The 20,138-nt window shown below is 42.5% G+C and overlaps 1 protein-coding gene across 2 annotated transcripts in view; it reads left to right on the forward strand.

The window, feature by feature from the left end:
- The first annotated feature begins 3,281 nt into the window (after positions 1–3,281).
- col13a1 (collagen, type XIII, alpha 1) overlaps positions 3,282–20,138 on the forward strand; it is a 102,517-nt gene continuing 85,660 nt past the window's right edge. For both annotated transcript variants that reach the window (XM_044046011.1, XM_044046012.1), the window contains exons 1-2: positions 3,282–3,927; positions 10,382–10,451. In XM_044046011.1, the coding sequence (XP_043901946.1) occupies positions 3,646–3,927; positions 10,382–10,451 (352 nt within the window). In that variant the 5' untranslated portion in view covers positions 3,282–3,645. The remainder of the gene's footprint in view (positions 3,928–10,381; positions 10,452–20,138) is intronic.

A 20,138-nucleotide genomic window follows, 5' to 3' on the forward strand; every position in this document is an offset into this window, starting at 1 on the left:
CAATTCTGTCTTAAAATATTGTAAAATTATTTCATTAAATAAAGTAAATTTATCTCCTAAAATATTGCCAAATTCTCTGCTGAAATATAGTAAATTTATCTCATAAAATATCGTAAAAATTCTCTGAAATACCGTGAAATTCTCGACCAATTTAGTCAAATTCTCCTGTAAAATATTGTGAAATTCTCTCATAAATTGTAGCGAAACTTTCTCATTAAACAAAGTAAAATGTTCTTTTAAAGCTTTGTGAAATTCTCAAACAATTTAGGAAAATGTTCTTATACGTAGTGAAATCCTCCTCCTTATTAATGAGCCCCCAGGTGGCAGATCCATGTATTCTTAGTTGCTGATTAACGTTGAAAGTATAGTTTACTTTACTCCTGTGTGTGCATGTGTGTGTGTGTGTACCTCAGACCAAAGACGGATGGACGAGAGGAGATGAGGACATATTGACCTTTGTCTCACTCTGTCTCACACAGTGAAGGCGGATAATTGCAAACAGACTAAGTCTGTCAAGAGCAAATACACACACACACACACACACACACACACACACACACACACACACTTAACCTCAACCCCAACTACAACACGTGAAGTCTGGTACGAACAAGGTCTGAGGAGACAAGTGGACATCTGTGACTGTGTGTGAGGATTTTTTTGTGTCATGAAATTATTGTTATTATTATTTTTAAGCCAGTGCATTTTTCATTCTAATCAAACTGAAACAAATCATGTGATAAAAGTGACCACACGAGGCAGCAGTAGACCAGCAGCTCCTGTGTCCCCGGAAGCTAAAATCACTGATTTTCTCTGTGGACTTTGGTTCTAGACAGTAATCTAATCAATAAGTTGAATTTCCAGTCAGAAAAGGTTGGAAACGTCAGACTCAAAACAGTAAGAACATATTCTTCAGATATTATAGACTTAACGGAGTGTAGATGTGATGAAATCAGCCCTATTTTCTTCAGAACTTCAGAAAAACCCAGAAATCTGAACTTGCACTTGAGTAAATGTGCAGTGGTGTGGACTCTGTGCAGGAGCTCGTCTCATTTCATTTATTAACAAAAAAAAAGAAGCCACATTGGTGGTTTTCTTTCTGGTCACACTTGGCCACATGAGGCTTTTTAAAACGTTAATAAAGAAGTTCCCATCTCGTGGCTTCGCTCCGTAATCGTATAATTGCAGTCAGACGGAGAGATGTCCCCGTGACTGTCCACCACATCTGAGGACGCAGAGGTTTATGACGACAGCTGGATGCTCCCAAATCACGACGTAATGACTGCGTGTGCGTCGCGCGTCCTTGTAATTACGGCGCGGCTCGGTGTGGCCCAGCTGGCTTTGTGATTCCAGTCCGAGCTGAAAAACAGACTTTGAAAATGATCCCCGAAATGAAAGGTACGTTTATTGCAATCACGGATTCTTCCAAATTAAAAGTGACTCGTCGTGTTGTTGTCACAGCTGTGATAGACATCGCGTCAGGGATGACTTTACCACCGGCGTGTGAGAGGTTTTCGTGTCCGCCCGCCGCTGCTTCATCGCCCTTTAAACTGAGCGTGAGTGGACGTGAAGATTTGAGCTATGGAGCGAAATGTGTGTCTTCATTGTGAAACCAAACAAAACAGAAAACAAAAAAATGGCTTGTAAACAAAGCTACGATCAACCTTTTTATCATTTACAACAATTTCTGTGGTGGGCGGGACTTCCTGTCAAAGATGATTAAACTTTTGAATTTTGAAATTTGTAAACAAAGCCTTTGAAGTTTTAATGAAAACTTTTTGAAATTTGAAAGAAAACTTGAACTTTTAAAGAAAACTTTCGAAACTTTAATCAAACTGAAATTTTAAACAAGATTGTTTACAAAATGTACATTGAAATTTTTTTTTAAATTTTACTTTTTGAAACTTTCAAACAGATTTTTGTGGTTTAGGAGAATAAAGTGACTCACGCTTCAGTTTTTAGTAAAGAAAAACTAGTGAAACATATTCTTCTAATATCACAGACTGATTTCCCAAGTGTTTACCTGCTGTGATGTCACACATCAGACAGTTAAAATTTAAAATTAAACCCACAATAACATCTGTCACTCACACTCTTCTCCATATTCACAAAGTGACTTCGTCTTCTCATGAAGAGAAGTTCAATCTTGACCAGCACAGTCGCCCCCTAGTGTCTCCTCCCTATATTGTCGTCAGTTGAAGCAGACGACCGGTGTCATGTGACCGAACAGTGGCGTTATCTTGGACTCCAGCACGTCTTCGTCTCACACATCGAGGCCGATTAAAGGTTTATGTTGGCGGCGGTAGATCGTACTGCGTATTGTGCGTGTGTGTGTGCGTGCGTGCGTGCATGTGTGTGTGTGTGCGCGTGTGTGTGCATGTGCATGTGCGTGCACGGCGACTAAAACTTAAACCCAGTAAACACAGTGGAGTACAGACTGTTAATGATCAGGCTCAGGACGGAGGAGATGAAGCAGCTGGACCTTCATCAGAGAGACAGACACACACACAGACACACACACACACACACACACACAGACACACACACACACACACACAGACACACACACACACACACAGACACACACACACACACACAGACACACACACACACACACACACACAGACACACACACACACACACACACAGACACACACAGACACACACACACGTTCTCTAATGGTTCTATGAAGGTTGTGAGAAAGCAACGTTCTGGGAACATTAGGAACACGTTCCATATCAACATCAACCACAGGAGAACCTCAGGGGAACCTTCAGGGAACGTTCCGATAACCAAAAGGTTCTGGGAACCAACAATTGTTAGCTAGGATGGACGTGACCTTTGTGACATCAAGAACTGTTCAGGGGCCCTCTCTCTGTCTCTATCTGTCTGTCTGTCTCTCTGTCTCTATCTGTCTCTCTGTCTGTCTGTCTGTGTCTCTGTGTCTCTGTCTCTCTGTCTCTATCTGTCTCTATCTGTCTCTCTGTCTGTCTCTCTCTCTCAGTTTGGGGCCCTAGGCACCCCCCCCCTTGTACCGCCCCTGTGTGGTGGCCATAATGGGAGCGCGATCTCTGATCTTTGTCAGTTCACCGCCGCGAGCTTTGAGCATCCTAAAAATATCCTCCTCTCCAAGTAACGCGGATCAAAGGGACAGCAACAGCCACGAGCACGAGCACGAGTGCGAGCACGAGCACGGGCACGAGACCGCCCCAGCATTTCACCTCCATCCTGACAGAGAGAGAGAGAGAGAGAGAGAGCGCGCGCGCTCGGGTTTCAGAGGCGCACTGAGTCTCTCACTGACCTGCGGCACAAAGTGGAATCAGTGCGACGAGAAGAAGCAACGGATGGACAGACGGAGGTGAATCAGAAGAAGAAGAAGAAGAAGAAGAAGAAGAAAAGTCTTCATCAAAAACAAACACAGACACATGAAGACAATCATGTTGTGTTTAAATTCACTGTGAGTTCATGCGCGCGAGTCTGGAGACACTTTGAAGAAGAAGAGAGAAACAATCAGAAGGTCTGAAGGTCTGAAGGTCCAGGTGATCAGGAATCCTCCTCCTCCTTCACCTTCACCTCCTCTGCTCCTCTTCACCACATGAATTCAGGAGTTTACGCGCGGATCAAACTAAAGCTCGGAGTGTAAAATGGAGCGGGATCAGGATCAGAAGCGGACCGTGCGGAGTCATAAACTGCGGCAGAACTGGACCTGGATCTGCAGGGATTTGTCGTGCGTCGCGCTGTGCGTGGCGCTGTCGGTGCTATGCCTCGGCGTGTGCGTGGTGGTTCTGGTGCGCGCCTCGGAGCTGCAGTCCCGCGTGGAGAGTCTGGAGCAGCAGCAGCGGGACGCGCGGGTCCCCGCGTGGAGCGTCTCTCTGGAGCAGGTGGAACCCGTGCTCCTGAGCAGACTGGACCAGATTCTGGACGAGGTGAGCGGCGACTCTCATCAGTGCTGTTTCTAAAAACACACAGAGCGAGAAAGTCAGTTCCGTGTGCGTGGACTCTCAACTATATTAATATATACCGATAAGAGAGGATCGGGGTCACGTGGGATTGTGATAAATAAATACCTTCATAGATTTATTCTTTTTTCAATAAATCGATGAAAATTTGACGTTTTCTATTAAAAAAAAGTCTGATTGCTATAGAAAAAGTTGAGATTAAAGGTTTTGAAAAAATATCGGATTCAGTCAGAATCAAAGAAACCTGACTTTAAATCTCAGAATTGTCAAAGTCAGAAGTATGAAATCTCACCTGAATTCTGATTTTATAATTTACATACTTTTTTCACGAAATTCTGATTTTATTTTTCTTCAAATTTTATTTCGTATGCGGCCGCTGCCATAAATCATGTTATCATTTAACAATGTAATAATAATGATAGTAAAAACAGAAGTAATCTTATTAATGGGACATTTTAAAATTCAAAATTACAAAGTGCTTGAATCTTTATCTCACTGTAAACCACTCACTCTCTCACACCAAAGCCCACGGGGACACAGGAGCTGCTGGTCCTCTGCTGCCTCGTGTGGTCACTTTGGTGTGGGAGAGTGAGTGGTTTACAAACTTCAGTTTCAAGTCAATACAGACTGTTTAACAGTGTCATTTGTCAAAATTGACTTTATCTTTTAACTTGTTTTTATTACTGACTTTAGTAAGTGTGTAATTAACCATTAACGAGGCATCAGTGATAAAGTGTAAATCCTGAGATTCCCTCAAGAAACAGTAAACATGAACTGAAATGCTTCTTTTTTTTTTAAACCTGGCAACCTCAAAACCAAAAGCACTTGTCCATGTGTTAGAGAGGTCGTGTGTGTGTGTGTGTGTGTGTGTGTGTGTGTGTGTGTGTGTGTGTGTGTAGCATCAGTGAGACGCCTCAGCCTGCGTTAGCTGCCCTTTCACTGACCTAGATCACAGCTACACTAACAAGCTCTTCCATGGTGACTGAAGTCTTGTTTTCCTTCTTCTTCTTCTTCTTCTTCTTCCGTTTGCTTTGACTTACACCCCCCATACACACACTTCCGCCCCCCCACAAACTCACTTTCTCCACTGTGACCCCTTCCCCGAGGACCAGTGAGTGACACTTAACCAGGAGAAGAGCTGAGGTCAAGAGTGTTATTATGTCAGAAATGTGCAACTTACATACAAAATAATGGTGAATTTTAATTGTCAGGATAATTTGAATGACTTGATTTATGATTTATAACGTTAAAAAAAGTTCACTCTTCACTCTTTAAGTTTAAGTTATTTTTTTTTTATATATATATTTGGCCAAGTTAATAAGGCGTTTGATGCCATAACGTCCTTGAAATTGTTGCCGTTCAATTATCTATTTATTGGCTTTTCGCCTTTTTTTTCACAACAGCCATTTTGAGGATTCTCTTTTTTCTCAGAATTCTGACTTTAAATGATAGAAATCTAACTTTTTTTCTCAGAATTCTGACTTTAAATGAAAGAAATCTAACTTTTTTTCTCAGAATTCTGACTTTAAATGAAAGAAATCTAACTTTTTTTCTCAGAATTCTGACTTTAAATGAAAGAAATCTAACTTTTTTTCTCAGAATTCTGAATTTAAATGATAGAAATCTAACTTTTTTTCTCAGAATTCTGAATTTAAATGATAGAAATCTAACTTTTTTTCTCAGAATTCTGACTTTAAATAATAGAAATCTAACTTTTTTTCTCAGAATTCTGACTTTAAATGATAGAAATCTAAGCTTTTTCTCTCAGAATTCTGACTTTAAATGATAGAAATCAACTTTTTCTCAGAATTCTGACTTTAAATGAAATAGAAATCTAACTTTTTCTCAAATTCTGACTTTAAAATGATAGAAATCTAGCTTTTTTCTCAGAATTCTGACTTTAAATGAAAGAAATCTAACTTTTTTTCTCAGAATTCTGACTTTAAATGATAGAAATCTAACTTTTTTTCTCAGAATTCTGACTTTAAATGAAAGAAATCTAACTTTTTTTCTCAGAATTCTGACTTTAAATGATAGAAATCTAAAAAAAGATTCTGACCAGCAGCCATTTGGGTGTTTGACCTGTGGAAAATCACAGGTGTTGTTGATCACATGAATGAACCTGAGACTGCAGTGAGAGTCAGTGCTTTGATTATTTACACCTGTGCTTCATTTGCACTGATGTGACGTCAAAATGGCTGCTCAGCAAAACGGATAACGCGTTAGCTGAGGTTTGGACTAAAAACAGTGAAGGTGAGACATGATTTATGTTCACTGTTGTTTAAAAATCTGAATTTAGTTTGTGCTTCAGCTGCTGCTTCACTGACGTTTGGTCAAAGGAAGAAAAAAGTACACAATTAAACTCATGGTTGTGTTGTTAGCATGAAGCTAAAGTCCTGATACTGATGTAGCTGCTAAGTGTTAGAGCTGCGTTTTGTGTAGCAGAGCTTGTTCACATGCTAAGCCTATGTCTGTGTTTTAATAAAACTGTTTTTCTTGGATGTCGCAAACATAGCGAGATGATTGAGTGCTACCAGGCTAATATTAAGCATTAGTGGCTCTGAAACTGCACAGAAAGTGGCCATAACGTTAGCAACAAATGGCTTACAATAGTAAAGCTAGTGTTCACATTAATGCTTTGTGTTTTTTGTTGTCTTTTTGTTTTCTGTTTAGTTGAAGCCGTTTTTTGGCTGTTAAACGCAACCTCTTCACATGCTAACAAAGTATAGCTTGCCCATAGTGATGAAATTGGACATGCTACATTTGTTGTGTTTAGCTGATGTGTTAGCTCATGTGTTAACAACACTGAGTAACGCAGTTACTTAGCTAACTTTGCGTCACAGTATCACTGGGCCGTTAGCATAAAGTAGCTAGATAGTACCTTAAAGCTTTCTCGTAGTTCATGTTGCATGAAGCGGTGTTTTCGTTTTTATTATGTTGCGATGTAGTTTAGTGGTGTTTTTGCTGTGTTATGATTTACATCCACTAAGGAGTACTAAAAAGTTATAGTTATATGACACAGAATCACTGAAATAGACCATTGGCTAACCTTATTAGCATCTAGCAATATATTATGTGGTACTTGTCATGTGCAGTGTCGGTGTTTTTATATCTTCCAGATTCAATTAAGTGTGTGTTGTGTTTCACCTTTTGCTCAGAGTTTCGTAAAGTAAAGTAATGATACTTGGCTAACTGTACCAAAAAAATAGCTAGACCTCTAGCAAAGCATTCTCATTGTTAGCTTTCACATGTAGCATGAAGCTTAAGTGTTGTTTTTGTGCAAAGTGAGTGTTTTTATAATTTGCTATTTCAGTTTTGGGGTATTTAGCGGAGCTTCCTCACATGCTAACAATAATAGCTTGTCCAAACTGATAAAACTGGACCATAACAAGGTTGTCCAGGCTAATGTTGTGACTCAGCGTCACCTATGTCGGCCATGAGCTAACGTTTGCTGTAAAGAAATGAACCATGAGAATATTTAGCTCTTCATAACTGCAAATCCTCAACAGGTGGTAAAGTTAAAAATAAGCTTCAGTGAGGTCCTTGAATTCAGTCCTTCCTGCCCCTAAATAACAGCCACACACCGTGACCCCCCTGACCTCCCCCCTCCCTCTCCCTGTCGTTATCTCGACCCCCCCCAAAAAACATGGCCCCCTTCAACGTTTACAATTAACCGCTAAGTGCTCTCCACAGATCTGCAGCAGGCCTGGCACACATGGTGAGTGGAGTGCAGAGGCATGATGGGAGCTGGAGAAATGTGAAAAATATAGTTTCACCCCCCCACTGCTGCGCTTTTCCCAACACGCTGTGAGGTCTGTGCTCGCGACGCGAGAGCAACGAGAGCAACGAGAGCAACGCACACGTTAGCAAGTGACATGTGCTAATCAGAAGGACTAATGCAAACAGCACACTCATGTCAGAGTGCTGGAGCTGCCTCTGCATTTCATCAGAGCACAGTTAGCGATGGCTACACACACACACACACACACACACACAGCGATACGTTGATTCATTGTTGTCGAGCTTGAGACGAAACAGACGCGCTGACAGTCGCACAAATGTTCCGATGATGTACAGCGAGGATTTACAGCGAGCGCGTTCCTCGTGCAAACACCAGGTTAGGGTGGAGGCCGCCGCAGAATCAATGAGACGGTTTATGATGACGACGCGGTTTGAAGCGCTTCAGGATCTGAGAGTGATTGATGAGGACTCATGGCGCTGGATTTGTGCAGAATTCAGTGTCTGTGTTTAACGCGGTACAAACAGTGGAGTTCTCGCTCCACTCCACTCGGTTTGGTTTTCTATGACCTCTCAGTACCTCGTCAACGTGGAAGTGAAAGTGTAAACATGTGTAACTGAATCATTAGACATAGAATAGTTCACCAGACTCTTCTGTTAAATATTAACATTTGAGACATTTCTTACACTAAATGTTTTTAAAGGATCTTTAAGTCTTTTTAACTTTGATCTTTGGTCATCGTTGGCTCGTCGTCGTGCTCATGACTCTACAGTCACGACACTCTCTGACTTTTCAAAGGCCCGCCTCCCTTTTTTAGACCAGGGTTCACCTGAGCGCCAGTCGATGTCCAATCTGGTTATTGACGATGATTTTTCACAGAATGTGAAAGTGTTTTAGTATGAAATGATGTTTACTTCACAATAAAATGTTTATGGTGCGAAAAGACCACTAGTTTGAGATTTAACAAACGATCCTTTATTACATCTACGTGGTTACTGAGGTAACCAGCAGTTGTGGTTTGGCTAACCTAAGCAGCAACTAGCTAGATGCTATGTGATACTTTGCCAGTGTTTTTATAACTTTCAGATTCAGTTAAGTGGCTTTAGCTATGTTGTGTTTCGCAGACGATGTTCTAGGAGTATTTAGCGGTAGCCTTGTCTTGTAGCACTACCTAGCTAACCATTTGACCAGAGTTTTGTTTTCTGCTGTGTTGTGTTTAGCAGAAGATGGTTTAGCGGAGCCTCCTCGTGTGCTAACGAGGTATAGCTTGTCCATATTGACAAAACTGGGCATTTTAAGTCACGCTACATGGCTACCTGTACCAAAAAAATAGCTAAATACTCTAGCAAAGCATTCTCATTGTTAGCTTTCACATGTAGCGTAATGTTTAAGTGGTGTTTTTATCATTTGCTGTTTAAGTTTTTCGGTGTTTTCTATTTAGATGAAGCTGAAGATGATTTATGGTTGTGGTGCAGCAGTGATGAGAACCTCGCTGTCATTGTCCCCGTCCCTGTCCCCGTCCTCTCTCTCTCTCTCTCTGTGGTTCTTCAGCTGCACTGACTGCTGTGCCGGAGAATGTGCTCGCATGGTTTTGTGTTCAGTTCAGGGTCAAATCGCACGCGGGCTTTTCTGGGCCTTAACGAGATCGACTGTCACATTCTGAATTCTGACACTGAGCGCAGGCCGGAGCTGAGCGCGACGACATTCATCAACATTTTCAGCAAGTGAACTTTTCTACGAGTGTCTAAGGAACCATTGAGGACTGTTGTATAAGTTTAAGTTTTATTTGAATTAATAGTTGTCAATTAATTCACTACTAATTGATTGATAATCATTGCAGCCCTACTTTAAATATGGTCAAATTCTGCTGTAACACGAAAAACTAGGCTCAAAATCAAAGACCAGATCTCATCTCATTTCACTATATATATATATATATATATATATATATATATATACATGCATACATACATACATACATACATATGTTTCCATGCTACAAAGGATCCGGTCCAGCCTACATCCAGGACATGATCAAAACCTACACCCCAGCCCGCCCACTCCGCTCTGCATCGACAAACCGGCTCGCTGCCCCCTCACTGAGAGGATCGCAGAGGCACTCGCAGAACTCGAGACTGTTCACTGTCCTCGCTCCCAAATGGTGGAACTATCTCCCCATCGACATCCGGACAGCTGAAAGCCTCCACATCTTCCGACGCCGACTAAAAACACATTTCTTCCGACTCTACCTCGACTAAGACGACAAAAAAAAAAAAAAAACTTGTACATCGCACTTATGACTAGCACTTCATAGTTTGTTCTACTTGAAGCTCTTACTTACTTCTAGCTCTTATTTGTACCCAAATGTTTAAATGCACTTTTGTAAGTCGCTTTGGATAAAAGCGTCTGCTAAATGACATGTAATGTAATGTAATGTAATGTGTATATATATACATGCATTCATACATACATACATATATGTATATATATAATAGTTTTCCATATAGGAAAAATAAGTGGAGACGTGTAAACTTGTTGTTAACATGGACGCCTAAATCAGAAACATGATGAGCAGCAGCAGCAGCATAATCACATTAACCAGAGGTCGTAAACATATTTGTGACGATGATGACGAAGATGGCGATGATGATGAATTCTAATCGGTTTCTTCTTCTTCTGCAGAAACTCGCAGCTCGACTACCAAAGACACGGGAGGTGAGGGAAGCTCCTCACAGCTGCTTATGTCCTCCAGGTCAGTCTGTCCTCACGCACACACACACGCACGCACACACGTGCGCACACACACACACACACACGCACACGTGCACACGTGCACACACACACCAGCCAAACTCGCGATCTGACCGTGTTTCAACAATGGTAACATCTGTTTTTTGTTTTTCTTAAAGCCTATCCAAACTCCATGATAATAACCTGCGCCACCTACTGGCAACCTTCAGTAACAGACACTGTTACATTTACATGAAGCTTTCAGGGGCGTGGTCTACACTTGCTCTACACTGACATAACTCTCTCTCTCTAGCGCCACATAGTGGCCAGTGTGGCTGCTGCACAGGACACACAGTTTATTTCATGAGTTTTTCGTAGTAGTTTTGTTACAGTGTGCGTGTGTGATGGATTAGTGCGTGCGTTATTGGTGTGTGATGATAGCGTGTGATGATGATAGCGATATTGTACAATATTATTGATGGCGTGTGTGTGCGTCGCGTGGGTGTGTGTGTGTGTGGGTGTGTGTGTGCGTGTTAAAATCTGGAGATCATTTTTTTCTTTCTTTGTTACTAAAAATAACCGACGACAGTGGAGAAGCTGAAATGTGTCACCTGCTGCTCCCAAGAGACATAGATCATCGGTGTTGATGATGATGATGATGATGATGATGATAGTATTGATGATGATATTGATATTGATGTGTGTGTCTACATTAGTGAATTCTTCTGGTAGGATGTGGGCGTCGTGAAGTCGCGGTGAAGGTGCTGTTTTCAGAGGATGTTCTCCAGGTGTGTGGAGACCTTTCATCTGCCGCGGGACAGATGGTCTCAGTCTGACACTTTTACGGCGTCTCGTCACTTTCTGCTGTTCCCGCCGCCAAGAAGAAGACAAACAAATGGGCAGATTGACTCCAACACCACCACAACAACAACAACAACAACAACAACAACGACACTGTTGTCTTCTTCTCATGTGCTGTCTAACAGTGAGATGAAGCATCGCTGACCTTTACGTAGACATTTGCTCCAAAACAAAATTGGCGTTTTTAGCAATTGGGGACACAGGAGCTGCTGCTGTGCTGCTGCCCCGTGTGGTCACGTTGTGTCACTGCGGTCAATCTGAATGAAGGATTGTAAACACTGAAGTGTGACCTCAGTGATGGAGGCAGCAGTGCATGTGTGTGTGTGGCCTGTGATTTAAAGTCACTTTGGTGAATATGTTATTTACGACAGCGTAGACTTCTCTCAGCAGAATAACGGAGTAAACACTCGTCAGTTTCATTTCCGTTGGTCTAATAAATGATCAGGATGATTTTCTTTTGTTTACATTGTCTCGTGAATGACCATGTGACTTCCTGTCTGTATTCAGACACGTTTCACCGCTCCGTCGCAGCTGAGACGCAGATTGTTTGACCGTGAGAAACGCCGCGGGGCCGACGGCGTGTTTTTCCACTCTGTCCTCGCTGAATTGTATTTTCAGAGCCGGACATGTTTGTGAGCAGCGCGGTGAAAAATGGACTATGAGTGGAGCCGCGGTGACTTCAGGCCTCAGAGATGCCACAGAATGTTTATCCTGAGCGTGACACGGAGCAGCAGCGGGCCTAAAAATACGTCCCGCACACAAAGACGCTCTGCGTGGACGGAGATGAATCACCAGACGCGTTTGCTTACAGCTGAGTGAGCCTCGTATCAACAGAGTGGGCGTGTTGTGTAAATGCTCAATCACCTCGTGGCCTCATTACACTGAGCTCATTATGTCTCACACACACACACACACACACACACACTCTTTTATATCACATCATAATTTGAGTTGTTTACGTCATCGAATAAAAAACAACAACAGTACGAGTAGTTTTATTAGGCTTAGAGGCGGAGCCCGTTTTTGATTGACAGCGTTACAGCGGAGACTTTTATTTTCTCGCTGATATTTTAACATTTTCACTGTCGATAAAAAGTGTTTTATTAGTACTTAGTTAGTAGCTTAGTAGAAGTTTTGTAGTTGTTTTACAAGTAGTTTTAGTGGTAGTTGTTTTCGTGGGTTTAGTGGTAGTTTAGCTGTAGTTTTAGCAGTAGTTTAGTAGTAGTTTAGCAGCAGTTTAGTAGTAGTTTTAGCAGTAGTTTAGTAGTAGTTTTAGAAGTAGTTTAGTAGTAGTTTAGCAGCAGTATAGTAGTAGTTTTAGCAGTAGTTTAGTATTAGTTTTAGAAGTAGTTTAGTAGTAGTTTTAGCAGTAGTTTAGTATTATTAGTTTTAGAAGTAGTTTAGTAGTAGTTTACTTGGCAGTTTAAGTAGTAGTTTGCTTAGTAGTTTAGTAGTATTAGTTTTTAGTAGTTTTAGTAGTATTATTGGTTGTAGTTTAGTAGTAGTTTAGCAGTAGTTTAGTAGTAGTTTTATGTTGAGTTTATTGTAGTTTAAGTAGTTTAGTAGTAGTTTAGCGGCAGTTTAGTAGTAGTTTTAGCATTAGTTTAGTATTAGTTTTGAAGTAGTTTAGTAATAGTTTAGCAGTAGTTTAGTAATTTAGTTTAGAAGTAGTTTAGTAGTAGTTTGAGTTTAGTAGTAGTTTTATTAGTTTAGTATTAGTTTTAAAGTAGTTTAGTAGTAAGTTTGTAGTAGTTTAGTAGTAGTTTTAGAAGTAGTTTAGTAGTAGTTTAGCAGTAGTTTAGTAGTAGTTTGGTAGTAGTTTAGCAGTAGTTTAGTAGTAGTTTAGTAGTAGTTTAGCAGTAGTGTAGTAGTAGTTTAATATTAGTTTTAGAAGTAGTTTAGTATTAGTTTTAGTAGTAGTTTAACAGTAGTTTAGTAGTAGTGTAGCAGTAGTTTAGTAGTAGTTTAGTAGTAGTTTAGCAGTAGTTTAGTAGTAGTTTTGGTAGAAGTCCACACAAACCGTTGCTGACAAAAGTGTTATGTTTTGTTTAGTGATGTCAAACGTCGTTAACAGTACATGGTCTCAGTCTGATACTGGTCAAAATGACTGGTTAACGGTTAATAAAAACCAGCAACAGCCTTTTAGCTGAGTCATGTTGTAGCAGGTGTGTCAGACTGATATCAGCAGAGGTTGTGACATCCGTATCGTCCTCTGATGGACGCTGTCCCAGCGACACACAGGAATGTAATCTGACTCTGTAATCCCTCCTCCCACCACAGTCCTGCCCGCCATGCAGCCTGGCATGACTGGCATAGCTCAGAAGCCCCGCCCCATTGAGACCTGACACACACACACACACACACACTCACCAACATGACACATGAAACTCGGTCTATTCCAATCCAACTTTATTTGTTAAACACTTTAAACAAACCACAATGGACCAAAGTGCTGTACAGAATAAATAAAAGGTTCAAAATGAGATAAAACAGCTTAAAATAAATTAGAATCATAAAACATACAATAAAAAACAATAAATTCAAATTAAAATATGTAAAATAAATAAAACCAAGCGTCTCATGAAGTGTCAAAGGCCAAAGAGAAAAGTTGTGTTTTAAGAAGGGATTTAAAAACAGACAAGGACGAGGTCTGTCTTATGTGCAGAGGCCGATCATTCCAAAGTTATGGAGCTGCGACAGCGAAAAGCACGATCCCCTCTGAGCTTCTGCTTAAGACTGTTTGTGGAGTTTGTCGTGCCGTGTTCTGGCGTGAAGTTTGATCGTCGTTTGGTCACTTTTGGTGTCTGGACACCGGGTGGACACCGGGTGGACACCGGGTGGACACCTGCCTCCAGGTTTCACCACATGTTCAATTCAATTCAATTTTCAATTCAATTTTATTTGTATAGCGCCAAATCATAACATACATTATCTCAAGGCACTGTACATAGACAACATCAAAGAGAGCAGAGACATGTCAACTGCTTTATGGTCATTTTAAGTTTAAAATAATGTTACCTGAAATATAAGAAGAGGGGAAGTCCCCTTTAACACCAACGCCCATATAAATACATGCACACACACACGCGCACACACACACACACACACACACACACGCTCACACACACACACACACACACACACACACACACACACACACACACACACACCTGCCCAGCTCACACACACACACACACACACCTGCCAGCGCCCACCTGCAGCTCCCACCCCACCTGGCTACACCTGCCCCTTTTCTTGCCTGCAGCACCCCCCACCACACACCTGCAGCTCACACACACACACACACACACACACACCCCTGCCCTTGCTTCCCCACACCCCTGCCTTACCCCACACACACCTGCCTTGCCCCTTCTGCCACCTGCGCTCACACACACACACACACTGCCTTCGCCACACACACGCCTGCAGCTCACACCCCTGCAGCTCACACCTGCCTGCCTGCAGCTCACCCCACCTGCACCCAGCTCACACCTGCCTGCACCTTACCCCACACCACCAGCTCCCACACACACACACACACACACACACACAGCAGCATTTTTTGCTTTGTTTTTTTTTAATCACCAGGAGGAAACAAATCATGGAATCTGTGTTTGTCGTTAATCGCTCCTCAGAAATAATGATTGAAATCATAAGTTACGAGTGAATATTGAAGAAGAAAGTCGCAATGTTCCGAGAATAAATCGTAATCTCATAATTCTCATAACTTTAGGACTTTATTCTTGAAAGATGATATTTTTCGCTGTCATATAAAGTATTTTTAGTGTTGGTTTACATTTTTGCTAAATTACCAAAACACAACATTGTTAAATGTTATTTGAAGTGAGAGGACAAACTGACTGTCGATGATCCTCAGTGTCTCTCTCTCAGATTAAGCCAGAGGAGATTAACTGTCCTCGTGTGTGTGTGTGAGTGTGAGTTGTAAATAGCGCAGTGTTTTAGGACGACAGGACAAACCGCTGTGGACTGTGTCAACAAGAACAATGTGACTTTATAATAATGCTGCATGATACACAATCTCAACTGATGGTGGTGCTAGTGAGGGGGCAGGAGGGGAGAGGAGGGGGGAGGAGGGGGGAGGGCAACTGGATCCACGGGCACTCAGAGTATTCGTCTCAGTCTGGCCAGCTGACAGACCACAGGACCACAGCGGCCTACGAGCCGGGATCAAAGGGAGTCGTGTGTGTGTGTGTGTGTGTGTGTGTTTTTAATGGAGGAGGCGGAGCTACAACACTGATGGATTCATACTCAAGTCCAGTGAAACAGAAGCAATGTGCAATGTAGTACTAGAGCTTTCTGCAGCAACACCAGGTCAGAAAAATGCAAAAAACAAAAAGCACGACGCCCCCTAGTGCCCACACGTAAACATTTGAAGTTGATGTCCTAATAAAAGACAAGAAAACAACTTTCATTGTGACTGATTTAAGTTTGGCCGTGTGGTTTTTATGAAAAGTCAAATAAAAAATCTAATCCAGGTCAGTTTAAGCGCACGACATCTTCAGAACACAGAACACAGACTTTTCCAACAGGAAACTGAAGATTACCTTAAAATCTTACGTAAAAAAGATTACGTAAAACCACAAACTCCATTCAGAAAATTGGCATTTTTAGCTCATGGTGACACAGGAGCTGCTGCTCTACTGCTGCCTCGTGTGGTCACTTTGTGTCACTGAGGTTAATGTGAAGAAGAATTCTGAAAGCTTGAATTCTCAAAAATATCACATTTCAACTCAGTGATGTGTGTGTGTGTGTGCGTATTGTGTGTGTGTGTGTGTGTGTGTTAAAATCACTGGTTTTCTCTGTGGGCTTTGGTGCAGGGAGAGTGAGTGATTTACAAACACTGAGGCTTTTATGAAGAGCTTCTTCTCACAGATGAACGTCCTCTGATTTGTCGTTGAACTCAAATGAAACGACGTTCTCTCTTTTTTAAACGCTGTATAAAAACTGTGTTTGCTGTAGATTATTGTTGCAGCTAAAAAAGAAGCTCCACCATGGCCTTGTAAACAAGAGGCTTCCTCTCATCTGTGCAGCTGACAGGAGGGCAGGGGCGGGGCAGGCGGGGGGCAGGCGGGGGGCAGGCGGGCCGCCGGGTCCCAGGGTCTCGGAGCCGGTTATTTAAGGAGCCACCCAAGTTCACCTTGACATGTGCGCTGACAGGAAGAGAGCGCGGCAGATCCTCTTTCTTCAGCCCGTGATAAGTTTACAGTGCAGCTGCCAGCGAGCGGCCGCACTCGCAGGAATGTGGACGCGAGACGCGAGAGGACAGGAAGCCGAGGGCAGAGAGACAAAAGACGAGGAAGAGAGGGACAAAAACAGGAAGGTTAGAGGGTGGGACCCAGGCTTTTATCGACCCCTGTCTGTGATGGGAGGTACTGCAACGACTCTCTACGCTCTGTGCTGTTAATACACTTAAAAAAAGACGACAATGTAGGAATCCAGTGATTACAGAAGAAACGCGTCATGAGTAAATGTATGTCTGCTCATAAAAGCTTCATTAATGCTTTATAATTAGATTTTAATCCTCAGATTTAACAGATTTTATCCTTAAAAAAACATATTAGCTCAAGTTTATGATATTTTAATCAAAGTTGTTTGCGTCACTTTGTAAACCACTCACTCTCCCACACCAAAGCCCACAGAGAAAATCCACGGCTGCCTCCATCACTAAGTTCTAATGTCTGATTTTTGTCTATTTGGTTTTCAAATCCTTAGTTTATATTTATCCCAGTGACACAGAGTGACCACACGAGGCAGCAGAGGACCAGCAGCTAAAATCACTCATTTCCTCTGTGGAAACTTCAGTTTCCTGTTGCAATAATGTGCCACGTGTATAACAGCTGATCCTCATTTATTATTGTTTATTAATGATTTATAAAGTGGGCGCCTAAGAACAATTACATTATTCATATTATAACAATTGTTCAAAGTGATATCCTGCCACTTTATTAGGTACGCCCTTCAGACACAGCTTTATGTGTCACACACACACACACACACACGAGGTCAACACAACAATAGAAACGCCTCTAAAAATAATGCACTCACCTTCACTGTGTCATCAGTGTTGACACAAACTGACCTCAGCCACGTCCACGCTTACATTTCTGTTGTTTTTGGGTCACATGGTCACATGGTCACATGGTCACCTGCGCCGCTGCTGTTCAGATTAAAGTCGCTGCTTACACTCGTTCACTCAGTCACTCACTTGGTCACTCAGTCATTAACTCGTTCACTCAGTCACTCACTCGTTCACTCAGTCACTCACTCGTTCACTCAGTCACTAACTCGTTCACTCAGTCACTCACTCGTTCACTGAGTCACTAACTCGTTCACTCAGACACTCACTCATTCACTTACCTTTAGACTCGCTCATTGAAAGACAACTCACTCACTCACGCTGCAACATGGGCTTAAGTGTCTTTGCTCAAGGACACATGAAGATGAGCAGAGCCAGGAATTGAACCCTCAACCTTCCAGTTGAAAGACAACCACTGAGCCGTTTTGGACTCGTTCATGGAGAGCTCACCATCGTTTATGTTATCGTTGTTTAACGCAGCGAGAGAAGTTCTGAGGTGAACGAGGAGAAACCGCGACGCGTCGTCTGGTTTCCTCGTCATGAAAGTTCTAGTGAGCCTTGAGTCACCTGATCTCCTCTCGCTCCCACTCTTCCAGCGTGAAGACGCAACACGCGACCTTGCGCTACCTGCGCTGCATTGACGCGCGCACCGCGCTACCTGCTAATAACGCACACACACACACACACTGGTTAGCATTATTGTTTGACCAGAGTTCACAGCCAACTCCGTCTGATGTGGATTAAATGTGAGATGTAACAAATAGGATTGTGCATGTGGGCGTGGCGATCAAAGAACACGAGGATTATTTCATATTTGACTGAAACAGAAAAATGAACATGATGCAGATTTTTTCAGAATGAGTCTGAGGAAATGTGTCGTTAGCAAAGCCACCGCAGTCCGGCGGCACTTCCAAATAAAAGGCATGATAGTGAATACAGCGAGGTGGAATTAGATGTAACCCAACCTCCCCCCTGTGCCCGCCTCCACACCCCAAGTACAATTACGGTCCAGCCGCCGCCTCCTGTAGGAAAACGAGAGTTTAAATGCAGTTTGGTTGATGAGCTCAGACCTGCAGCAGCTCACAGATCATTTATATATTAAATATTAATATAACCACTTAAAGTATAAAAGAACACGTTTTTGATGTTTGCCGTGATTTTAACGTCTCACACACACACACACACACACACACACACACACACACACACACACACAGGAGTAGTTGATCCATCACTGAGTTCGTTTGTTTTATGTTGAGACAGACGTAACGTGGAGTGAGACAAGACACACCGGTGCAAACAGTCAGGTCTGACAGGAAGCAGCAAACAACTGGAAGGTTGTGGGTTCTATTCCTGGCTCTGCTCGTCTGTGTCCTTGAGCAAAGACACTTTCACTCCATTCTGTATGGTTATGAAAGATGGGTGAATGGGTGAAAACTGTAGTGTAAAGCAACTCATCAAGACTAGAAAAGCTCCATAAAAATACAGACCATAATACCAACTGTTCTTCTTCTGATTTTATTTGGTAGTAACGAGTACGTGAAGAAGCCGTCAGATCTGCGTACGTGAACCTGTGGAACGAGAAGCCGTAAACATGCAGCACACACATGCTCCTCAGCTTCACTGTCCAGATATCACATGTTATTCTCATGGACAGCTGAGCTCTTTCCCAGATGGTGTTTCACTCTGCAGCAAAACAACTCAAGTGCTCGCGGGCCTCGGCGCTCTCTCTCTCTCTCTGTCAGCAACTCTAAACAAAACAAACTACTCTCTCTCTCTCTCTCTCTCTCTCTCTCTCTCTCTCTCTGGAGGCTCTCTCTCTCTCTCTCTCTCTCTCTCTCTCTCTCTGCTGCCAGACGCGCTCTAATCTCTCTCTGATAAGCTCTCTCTCTCTCTCTTGCTCTCTATCTCTCCGGCTAGATCCATCTCTCTCTCTCTCTCTCTCTCTTGCTCTCTCTCTCTCTCTCTCTTCTCTCTCTCTCTCTCTCTCTCTCTCTCTCTCTCTCTCGCCTCTCTCTCTCTCTCTCTCTCTCTCTCTCTCTCTCTCTCTCTCTCTCTCTCTCTCTCTCTCTCTCTCTCTCTCTCTCGGCGCGCTCTCTCTGCGCTCTCTCTGCGCTCTCTCTCTCTTCGCTCTCTCGGCGCTCTCTCTCTCTCTGCCCGACGTTTTTACGGGCAATTTAGCCCCAAATGATGAAACCTGAAGCGAGGAAAGTTTACGGCTTCGTTAGACGAGCCGAGCAGCTCCAAAACACAAAATGTGTCTGATGAATTAATGCGTCACTCACACGTCGCTCGTGTTCACACGCTTTTTTTTTTTTACAACGCCAATTAGTCTGTGTGTGAATGTGCACAAGTGCAGCAGCAAAAACAACCGCTCTCTGGGCACTCTTGTCAAAATTGTATATTTCAACATAGATGTCTTAAAGACGGGATTATTATCAATCGTATGAAGTTGAGTTCAAATTGGACCTTGTATAATGTGTATAGTTTTGTGTTTTATGGCGAGTCGTCAGACGCCCCCTAGTGCCTACACTGTGTGACGCTGAGTGAAGCTTCAAGTAACTTTTAATTCTCATTTTGTCCAGAGTGACCTTAGAAAATTTGAAGTTGATCACATTAAAGTTGTTGTATTAATTCATGCAAACAAAACGAGTGGAAATGCCAAAAAATGCTTTGACATAAAATGGCTGATTTCCTGTCCTGGTTTCAATCATGGGTCCGCGTCCTGACCTGATACACGTGTGCAGG

This window comes from Solea senegalensis, linkage group LG15, assembly GCF_019176455.1.
Source record: "Solea senegalensis isolate Sse05_10M linkage group LG15, IFAPA_SoseM_1, whole genome shotgun sequence".
In the NCBI taxonomy this organism is placed as follows: domain Eukaryota; kingdom Metazoa; phylum Chordata; class Actinopteri; order Pleuronectiformes; family Soleidae; genus Solea; species Solea senegalensis.